We start from the raw sequence: 11,283 nt of genomic DNA, 5'->3' as shown, positions 1-11,283 counted from the left end.
GGGGGGGGGACCTAATACGTAAAAGCATTACAGATTGTGGTAAGAGATAAACAGGAAGGAAACACAATGAACAGAGAGTACTGCAGGTTGCCCCTTTAGGAAGGTGGTCTGAGTGGTCCTCCCTGAAGAGGTAACAACTGAGTTGTGGTGAGTAGGACCTCGAAGAGGTTTCCAAGCAAAAGAAACAAGAGTGAAGGTCTGAGGCAGGAAAAGCCTGTTCTTTTTGAAGAACAAAATGGAGCTCTCCAGTGCAGATGGATCTCTTCCCCAGGGAGGGGCAAGAATTATATGAAAGGAGGCTGGACAAGTAGGCAGAAATCAGATTATGCAGGGTTTTGCAGGTCATGGCAAGGAACATTAATAATGTTCTTTGAAGATGGGGCTTTTAGCAGCAGAAATAATATGAAATATGAGCCAGAAGACTGAGGTCACCGTTGAGACTTAATCACATACTAGCCATGTGACCACAGCAAAGACACCTCAGCCCTCAGCCTCAGTTTCTGCATCTGTAAAACATCTATTTATCTCTGAAGGTTGTATGGATAAAACTGGACGTATATACAAACTTTATAATATGAAGTGTTATAAAAGAAGAAAATAATGTCCAGAAGAAAATAACAGTCACTAAACAACAATACCTGGCAGAGCAGTGTGCTGGTGAACATCTTCGATGAGAAGCATCAGCAAGAACATCCAGGGAGTAAAGAGGAGAAAGGGGATTAAACTGTGGGGATAAATAAGATTTTTTTAGTAAGGTTTAAATGAAACAGACCTGTTCCCAAAGGGCAGCCTACTATTTACTTTTCTTTGACTATCCAATTCTCTGTCGTACTAACATAGACACCATTCCATAAGGTTGTGCATAGTTAATAGTGTGCCCAGGAGTGTGGCATAACTCATCTAGCACATCTCCCCCAAAAAAATTCCTTGTTAAACAATAGTTCTTCAAAAACTTCTGATACCCAGTAAATATTTAAATGGCACAAGAGTGTACTTTCCAACTGGCATCACAGGAACTTACATCTAATGATTATCAACAGTTAATCAGCCCCCTTTCCCAAGAAGACTAGTGCAAAATTACCTTTTTTGTTCCCTTATTCTGACAAATGTTTTTAACAGTAACTAATGAGCACAGACCAGCAGCACAGTACAGCAAAAAGAGACTACACTATACTACACTAGAATTGAAATACCTAATCCCAGTCCATCAAGTCGCTCAGTGTTTAAAATGACAAAGCCTCTTTGAGTTGTATTATCCTCATCTGCAGATTATATGTTACAGGGTTTTTGTTTGTTTTTTTTAAAGGCTAACTGAAATGTTGCTTTAAGATTTCAAAATAATTTCAACTTTTCATCTGTAAACATTTATTGACCCCAAAAGGTAAGCCACGAGGAACAGAGTAATAGTTCAGTGGTGGAGTACACGCTTAGCATGTGCAAAGCCTTGGGTTCATCTCCAGCACAAAAACAGAAACAAAAACAAAAAGGGGGCTGTGAGGGTCAAATGGAATACAGTATGTGTAAAAGTACCTTGCTTTATGTTTGTTAGCTTTCTTTGGACTTTTCCCAAAATAGCCCATTGTCAGCAACTCAATGCATCTTAAGATTGAAAGAGGGCTGGGCTGTAGTTCAGTGGCAGAGCACTTCCTAGCATGTGTGAGGCACTGGGTTCAATCCTTAGCACCACATAAAAATGAACAGATAAAATAAAGGCATTCTGTCCATCTACAACTACAAAACAATTTCTAAAAAAGATTGGAAGAACTTTGAATGACAACTTCAAAAGAACATAAGAATGTATACTAAGCCATAAAGGTGCTGGACCCAGTTCTACTTGCTGTCTGACTTTGGGCAAACATTTTACAATACATGGACCTCCAGTTCCTCATTTGTACTTAATAGATCTGTAGTAGGTGATGACCACAAGTATCCTTCTGCCTTTGAATTCTCTGATATGAACATGATCAGAGCTCTAACTTAAGAATACCTAAACAGCAGTCTGTCACATGTTGCCTTCGTGATTTTTTTCCTTACCTGACTCCCCACTACATACTGTTTACCTACTACTTTTCTTTATGCCAATTATTTTAACGTGGACTTGTCCTAACTATGTTTCCAAGAAGTGACAAGTTTGATGTAGTGATTACATTTCTTTGAATACATAACTTAAAATTATGTGAAATCAACTCGTGAGATGATTACATCTTCCACTACTTTAGTATGTTTTGAAACAGCAACTTTACAATGAAAGTTCCAAGTCTAAAATGTACGTCAACTTGGTATGCTACTAAGTAGTCCAAAAAACAAACCAACCACTGAGCAACAGAAGCCTGAAAATTTTTACCCATCAGTCTTCATCAATTCTACAACTCATTACTAAGATAAAGAAACCCCTATCCCGCCCAAAATGACAGAGTTTCAAACATGAATAAACCTAACAGTAGCCACTATGAGCAATTTTTAGATAGTGAACTTTAGCAGCTCTACCCTCTTCTGCTTCAGATGTCAAGGCTTCATTCAGTAAAGGACTTCACAACTTCACAGTACAGGATTCTGGTGCTAAACTAAACCATAAGCAGATAAGATTCACTCTACTTTCTTACTACAAATTCAAAACTAAAAATAAAAACAGAATCCCCTTGATAAGTAAGAAACTGACAATCATGGGTAAACCTCAAAAGGAGGAAGTGTCTACGATTCTCATCAGTAAGTATCAGATATTCTTGGGGAACAGTCCTCTGAGAAAGTCAGAATAACGTAGGGAAAAGGAAACCTTACCTCTTGTGCACAGGCAGAAATGTGAGGAAAATCAGAAGCCAATGTTTTATTCTTTCTAAAGAAAAGGAAATCAAATGATAAAACAAAGATGATAAGGAAAAGTGATCTTACCTGATTTCGCTCTCTTTTCCCAGCTGATGGTAACCAGAAACTAAAGAGAGGGAGAGAATAACAGGGAAGAAAACAATAAAAGAAGTGGTAGAAAATTACAGAGGGGAGAAGATAAACAGATGGAATAATGAAGTGAAGACAAAGAAAATGGGAGAAGACACAACTGGAGGAGAAAGGACAAAGACTATATGTGAATTTTTTGGCTGAAAGAAACTCTTCAGGGCTGGGGTTGTGGCTCAGTGGTAAAGTGTCAGCCACCTGGCATGTGCAGGGCGCTGGGTTCAATCCTCAGCACCACATAAAAATAAATAAATAAAATAAGGGTTAAAAAAAAAGTAACTCTTCAAAGCCTAATAATGGAATGTAAATGACTGGGCAGGCTACAATAAACCCAAGGTCACAGAGCAACATCAATGCTCTCTCTGCTGTGCAATGACAATGGGAGTTTCAGTTCAAGAGGGGCTTAAAGGGGCATAAACCATGTACACATCTTGCCTATTTTATAAATTAAAAATCAGACTGGGCTGAATGCATACAAGATCATAACTGGGTACTAACCATAAGTCATACGGGCAAGAAATATGGCAGAGCCAACCATGCTAGGTGACAAGGCTCTCATTAAGAATGTGTAGATGATTCTCCTATAGCTACATACAGGCTTTCCATTGCACTTATCAAAGTGATTAGACAGAAGAGATTTCTCTATAAAGAGCTCTGAAAATGGGAAAAAATATAGAATAGAGAAAAATCACTCATTTAAAAACAATTAAGAGGTAGAAATGTTGGTAGGCATTAACGTAACACCTAGAAACATAAAAACCAAGAAAATACAAACTAGTCTAGAAAGAAAATCATTGTCATGGTTCTGGCCATCTTAACTATTATAAAGAACGTATCTTTTAGATCACCTCTTTCAGCTCTATAGCCTGACACTAGGTTGCTTCATAAAACCTCCTCTGCTTCCTTCTCCAAAGAACAGTGTGCACAGCCAGTAAACACTTCAGCACTTACTCTTTCTGCCGGGGGTCACTGATGATATGGCTTATCCTCTCAGTACCCAGAGTACTTATGCTGGACTCCTAAAAAGGCAAGGAAAAAAAAGAGTAACATCCCACCCCAGAAGCAAATATACAAAGTACAATGTTTCTAAGCTCACGCTTTCCCATAATTGTGCCACCTGAAGCAACCTCAAATGAACAGCTCAAATGTCATTTGTTTTTGTTACCCCTGGGGATCGAACCCAGGGCCTCACACATGCTAGACAAATGCTCTACCACTAAGCTACACTTCCAGCCCTCTCTATATTGAGACAAGGTCTTGCTAAATCTCCCAAGCTAGCCTCACATTTGCAATCTCTTGCCTCAGCCTCCTGAGTAGCTGGGATTACAGGTGTGTGCCATAGGACCCAGTTCAAATGTCAATCTTGTAACCCAATAGCAACTCTTATTTTTTTTTAATGGGAATCTATCTTAAAAGTATTACATGTTATCCTTATTAATTCTCTACTGATCCAAAGACATTATAAATAGTGTTTAATGTGATTTTTATTCTAATCGATATATACAACCTAAAAATTATACACAATAGTAGGTACCATGGTGATACTTCAATACATGCCTACATCATTTCTTTATGCATACTGTGGTTACTAACATATATAGCAGAAACACTTTTGCAGAAAATTCAACAGCAGCCAATATTTAATAGGCCAGCACACCAAGCTGAGTCAGCCATGTGAGTGTAGCCCCACTCACATGTGGGAAAATTTCACAGTGGGAAAATAAATGAGTTCTCACTGGTAAACCCTAAATAGCTGCTAACTAAATGAATACATATCATAGGACTTTTGTGACTTATAAAAATTGTCACCCTGTACCTAATCCATTAAACATCATCTCAAAGTAAAAACAGAAACTTGTAAAAGCTGATTTGTAAATTCAAGATTCTCAAGACTGTAATGTGAACACTTACCCATAACACTTTAAGCAATTCAGAAACTAATCATCTCCAAAAAATTGGAAAGTGGCAGAAGGCACTCACTGTTCATTGAACTTGAGTACGTTCATAATGACTATCTATCACAGTACCTAGAAAAGGACACCAACCCCTATGTGAATAATGGTTACACACTTGTGTGTAAGTGTTAAGAGAACATGAGTCATGAATGTCAAGATTGGCAAGACTGTTACTCAAACACATTTGTTTCTGGACAAGTATGGTTATCTGTACTCATTATGTGTATGGACTAGCCTAAACATTAGGATACATATTTTAACAGAACCACTGGCTATAGAAAAATTAATCTGAGGTCAGATTCTGGAAAAGAGTGTAGCTAAATGACCAGGTTTCACACATGCATTTTTCATATTTCTTATTCCTACAGCTATGCCTCCTACTTACAGACACAGAATGGTAGGGGGCCAAGGAAAAAGATGGGTGAAAAATGAGCTATTTGCTACGGCAGAAAAATTATTAACTTAAAATGCCGTAATGTTTAAATTTACAGTTTATTACTGTGTAAATTACAAGCAGTACTTTGCGTAATTAGCAGCTCGCTGGCAGGGAGCTGTGAATGAAACTCATTATTTATGATTACAATTTAGAAAAAGAGGAGAGAGACTGGGGAAGGGGAAAAAGGGGGGCAGAGCAGTGACCTCTGCTAGAAATGACAAATATCCCTTTAAGGTGATGAAGATGAATTAAACAAGTAAATATTATCCTATTCATCTGAAATCATTAGAGGCTTGTCCAATAGGCCCTAGTTCCCTCCCAGGCAAGCTGAAGTCAGTTGGAGATGAACTGACTCACTTCCATGGAAGTAGAAGGCTCTTATTTTATAAGAGCTGAAAGAAAGAAAAGCAGGTGGTAGGGAGAACCTCATCTGTCCAACCTAACCAATAAAGAGAAAAAGTAACCCCACCTGTCTGTTCCCCACTCCTAACCTCTTACCTCCCTCAACCATATATACTTCTATTCCAGTAGCTGTCCTATAAACTCCCAAAACAGCAAACGCAGCACTCTATTAATAGTCTCAAAAGTGAATGATCCAAAAAGATCAAGTTATCATTCTTCCAATAATCAAATCTTACTACTTAGTGAGATTCAAATTAGAATTTAAAAATAAGGAGTAAGAATCTGAATTGTCTACAAATAAACAGCCTCATTTCTTTTGCATGGCTAAAATTTCAGAATACAGTTCCCTGAAGCCTAGCACAGTGGCACACACCTGTAATCCTAGCTATGAGGCTGAGGCAGAAGGATCACACGTTTGAGTGAACCTGGGCAACTCAGTAAGACCCTGTCTTAAAAAAAAATGTAAAGGAGACTAGAGATGTAGCTCAGTGATAAAGCACCCCTGGGTTCAATCCCCAGTACTGGGGCAGGGTGCACCAGTCCCTTAAGAGAAGTCAGACTATGGCTGACTGCTATATACCTAGCTCAGCACACAGCCTATATAGCAGACACTCTAAATGCTTACTGAGAGAACAAACAAATCAATGCTCTCAAATGTCTCTCCTTCTTATCCCTCACCTACCTTCATCTTCAAGTAAGTATTAGCCCTTGTCTTTGCCTGTCTCTTGGTCTCAAAGCTAGAGTAAAAAATTTAAAAAAAAATAAAGTAGCTCTGGATTCCAATATCTATTCTGTCACTACAATCCAGGTAACATCAGACATTACTTAACTTCTTTGAACCTAAGTTTTCCTCATCTATAAAAGGAACTTTCAGGGCTGGGGTTGTAACTCAGCGATAAAGCGCTCGCCTGGCATGTGCTAGGTCCTGGGTTTGACCCTCAGCACCACATAAAAATAAGTAAATAAAATAAAGGCATTGTGTCCAACTACACCTAAAAAATAAATATTTTTAAAAAAGAAACTATTAACATTTTGACAAGATTGTAGGGAGGAGTGAAATAAGCCAAGTGTCTATCACAGTCTTGGCTAAGCAGAACTATAGACTGTAGAGACTCTTCTCTTGTGGCCAAGGAGGGGATATTGTAATTTGATAATAGAGGTTTTTGTTTTGTTTTAATGAATTCTAGGATAAAAAGACCAAAGTTAGAATATAACAAAGGAACATTCCTTAACACACAAGTTGTTAAAGAGCCAAGAGTATTTTAACTTAAACCATAATAATGATGATTAATCAAAAGTGCAGAGAGACAAGAGAGCAGGCCTGTAGATGCATTCACAATAGAGGCTGTGAAGAGAGTATCTGCTTTGTCAGAACTCCTGTGTGGATTACATTTTTATCATTTATGTGTGTATAAACTTAAATCCTACATAATGTTCACTCTTGCAAACTCCCAAAACATTCCAGTTGGCTTCCCTAACACCAGGGAGTTCTGTAGCATCTTTGATCACCAATAGGATACACAAATCCCATGGGGAGTTTTATCTTCCTAGGGCACCCAGGCAACCATGAAAGCTGTCACCTTCCCAATCAGCAATAGGATACACAAATCCCATGGGGAGTTTCATCTTCTTAGGGCACCCAGGAAACCTTGAAAGCTGTCACCTTCCCAACCAGCAATAGGATACACAAATCCCATGGGGAGTTTCATCTTCCTAGGGCACCCAGGAAACCATGAAAGCTGTCACCTTCCCAACCAGCCTTCTTCGCCCCTTTCTGAGGCATCGTGCTGCAGCCCCTGGCAGACGATTCAAACGAGCATGGTATCCTGGAAAAAGAAGGCCTCGGTTACTGAATGTGGAAAATCCATACACAGGGAGATGTTTCTAGTACACTGGAGCCCTTACACCCAGGATCTTCACAGTGTTATTTTCCAAGGACTTGCTGCCATGTCTTTGTCACTAGCTGAATGATCTTAGGCACACCATTCACCTTTTACCTAGGCATCCGCACCTACATCACTTGGTCCTACTTTATAGAGTTGTTCTGAAGACCCAATGAAATAGCATATGGAAGGTTCTTTAAAAACTGCAAATGCTATGTAAATATAAGGTATATTAACAATTTTTAATTTTAAATTAAATGCTAGTTACAATCTCAAAAGCATTCTAATATTACAAAGTTATGGTGAAAAGAGAATGCACACTAAAACCCCATTTTCTTTTTTTTTAATATTTATTTTTTAGTTGTAGTTAGACATGATATCCTTATTTTATTTATTTTTATGTGGTGCTAAGGATTAAATCCGGGACCTCGCACGTGCTAGGCGAGCGCTCTACCGCTGAGCCACAACCCCAGCCCTAAAAACCCCATTTTCTTAACTGTTCTATGTGTTCCCCACACAGAAAGAACAGGAAGAATTCACACAACAATGTTATCAATGACATGGTTTCTGGATCTGGGATTGCAAGCCATTTGGTTTTTGTTTTTGTTTTTTTTACTTTTTGTGCCTATGTTAAGTGGTCCAAAAAGAACTTATAGAAATGTTCATTGAAGGGGGCTGGGGATATAGCTCAGTTGATAGAGTGCTTGCCTAGCATGCACAAGGCCCTGGGTTCAATCCCCAGCACCATAAAAAAGGAAAAATAAAAAAGAGAAGAAAAAAAGAAATGTTCATTGAAATGTTTGATAGAATTTAATAGGGTAGCAAAGAATGTGCCTCAGCCAGGCAATAATCTTTACCAAGTATCCACTGCTTTGAGAAAGTCTATCAAACTCCAAAATTCATCAAAATAAAATCCTATTTCACAGGTATTTATAGCTCTTAGTGTAACCCTGACCACCTACAATAATCAACAAATACTTGATAACTGACTAACAGGTTGATTATTGGTTACTGGGAATCCCAGAGTTATAAATTTACAGAGCTAAAGAACCCCCTCCCCCCCCCAAAAAAAAAAAAAAACAGTTTTATTCAACTTCACATATCTTAAGCAAGGCCCCTGACATTGAAGGAAATGAAGCAACCACAGAGGTAGCAGAAAGTACCAAAGAATAACATGACATTTCCTTCTCCCCGTCCTGGGCTGGGTTTTTCACCCCACTGTGCTACACAATTTGCTTTTTTTTCACAATTGAAAAAAAAAGCAAAAGAAAAGGACATATATTTATGCTTAAGTATGCAATAATAGAATCATTAAAATAAAAATCATCCATTTAAAAAGTACCATTATACCTTGTAGGTGGATGTTCTTACTGAAATCCTTTTCCAAGAGAAAAGAACCCATCATTACAGCAGAGCAAGCAGCTTGGCAAGCTGAAGAAATGCCTTGTTAATATATATTCTAAGAATCTCCACAGGTTGAATCAGGTAAGAATGCAGAGAATCTCAAGCTAAGACTCACTCTTGAATCCTCCAGAAACCCCTGAATGGTGTACTATCTTCACCATTCAGATAGTACTGCATGCTTAGAGGCATGAGTATCCTTGACAATGACATGATTCCTCCCAAAAAGAACTACAAAGGCATGAATTATATTTTAGTTTTCTCCAAACTCACCTCTTTGAGCTGGTCGAGAAGGTAAAAGGAATGTGGAATCTGAAAGTTTATCCAGTCCAGAATCCATTCTTTCTACTTCAGCACAATGATCAGAAGTCCACTTAGGCAGAAGATTAGGGACAGTGAATCCTGGAACACATTCTCCTTCATAGAACCAATCACTCTGTTCATCATCCCCTAAAACAAACAGACCATATCATGAGCTGGAATTTTAACATCCATGGGGGATGACTTCTCAGCACTACAGTTTTTATTATATTTTTTAAAAAATCAAAGTACCAAAAAATTGTTCTGGAAAACATTATGATGAAAACTGGGACATCAAACTAGTTCCCCTGAATGTCATATTATGCTAGACTGGACAACTTTAATAATAAACACTAATAAGACTACACTTACTAAGACTTTACAGTCTATAAGAATCCATGCTGAAAATCTGTAAATATGTTATTTCTTCCAAGTCCTACACTAACTCTAACTTACAATGAGAAATCATGGTTGTTAGTAAATGATGAAGCAAGAATTTGAAACAAAAGCCTAATTAACTCCAAAGCCTGATGTCTTTTCCACAAAAAATAAACTGCCCCCTTCCCATTTTCCATGGCATAGGTAAACCCAGGGGCTCAAAATCCAATTCAAACTAGTTGTTCCTGAGGATTTTTTTTTTTTCCTCTTGGTTCTCAAGTATTTGCTCAAGATTTCCAATAACAGACACACACACACACACACCAAAAAACAAAAAACAAAAAACTGAATTAGAAGTAACTTGTGAGATTATCTATAAACCAGCAGACTTCAACCTGTGTTCACTAGATGCCTGGCACAGGAGCTCCCTAAAAGAACGCTGCCAAGGCATAAGAAGAGGCTGAGTGGATTGGGCTACCAACCTCCAGTTCTTCTGGAATCATGCTTTAACCAAACAGGCTCAGCTGTCTTATAATTTGAGATTCTATAAAGAGTTCTGTTTCGAGAAGAAAAAGGAGAGTGCTCTCTTTATCTGCGTTTCTCAATACTATTAGGAAGTCCCTATATGCTAGGCAATGTGTTAGGTATTATGGTTGCAAATAATCACACAATTCCTCCCTTTGGAAAGCTTTAAAGGAAAGAATACTATAAATAATAACTTAATATGGCAAATGATAAAAAAGCAATAAATACAAGGAACCACAAGAGCATAAAGACTATAAAGATTATCAGTTAGAATCCCTTTAGGAAGCATGCATATTTAAATTGGGTGCCTGAGGACAATTTAATGAAGTGACTATTTACAAAGGTATAGATGTATAGATAAGGAAAATACCAAGGGATGCTAAAGCCCAGAGCCAACACAGAAGGGCATTTTACAAGTACTCGACATGGAGTGGCAAGGAAAAGAATGGTTAACAAGGACTACAGAAAGAACTGTAGCCATTGGTGCACATTGCCAAACAGGAGTGATATTCTTCTGTAGAGGAACAAAATCAGTGCCAATAGGCCACCTAACAGGGAGCCAGAGAAAGCTATCATGAAACGTGGTAGTTTTCCAAGTTCTGACTGCCCCTACAACAGAATAATTTAACCTTGTCCTCTGCCCTTCACCAGTGGAATCTACAGTGCCTTCTCCTGGGGCAGAGCATGCTTTCTTAACCTGCTGACACTGGACTTGGTCAATTCACTTGCTATAAGAAGCAGAACATTAACAGACGTGATTCAACAAAGACTTTAACTATGCACACAAACATGGTCTGGATGGGTTACTTGGCAATTGTCTTCTGCCATAAGAAGTGAATGCTGCATTTAGCCAGCTCCATTACCCTAAAAAGATGAGCCCAGGCAAGATCAGTTGAACTACAGCCGACCCATTTTTAAACCCACAGCAAGAAATAAATGTAAACTACTGATATCTGGGGGCTGTTATGTAGCATTATCACAATAAAAACTTAATAAATAACAACAAATCTCATTCACCTCTCTCTAAATTTCTGCAGATGCTCAACAAGAAATT

The 11,283-nt window shown here is 38.2% G+C and overlaps 1 protein-coding gene across 4 annotated transcripts in view; it reads right to left on the bottom strand.

Moving 5' to 3' along the window:
• Gpatch2l (G-patch domain containing 2 like) overlaps positions 1 to 11,283 on the bottom strand; it is a 58,791-nt gene that overhangs the window by 28,277 nt on the left and 19,231 nt on the right. For 3 of the 4 annotated variants that reach the window (XM_015494214.2, XM_048799055.1, XM_048799054.1), the window contains 5 exons: positions 9,300 to 9,476; positions 7,489 to 7,568; positions 3,901 to 3,968; positions 2,779 to 2,833; positions 639 to 724 (listed from right to left, as the gene is read on the bottom strand). In XM_015494214.2, coding sequence (XP_015349700.1) covers positions 639 to 724; positions 2,779 to 2,833; positions 3,901 to 3,968; positions 7,489 to 7,568; positions 9,300 to 9,476 — 466 coding nt within the window. Of the gene's footprint in view, positions 1 to 638; positions 725 to 2,778; positions 2,834 to 2,889; positions 2,930 to 3,900; positions 3,969 to 7,488; positions 7,569 to 9,299; positions 9,477 to 11,283 lie in introns of all 4 variants that reach the window. The other variant, XM_048799056.1, reaches the window with a different exon arrangement.

Source organism: Marmota marmota, unplaced genomic scaffold (genome assembly GCF_001458135.2).
Source record: "Marmota marmota marmota unplaced genomic scaffold, marMar, whole genome shotgun sequence".
NCBI lineage: Eukaryota > Metazoa > Chordata > Mammalia > Rodentia > Sciuridae > Marmota > Marmota marmota.
This window is presented reverse-complemented; position numbering and strand designations above follow the sequence as displayed.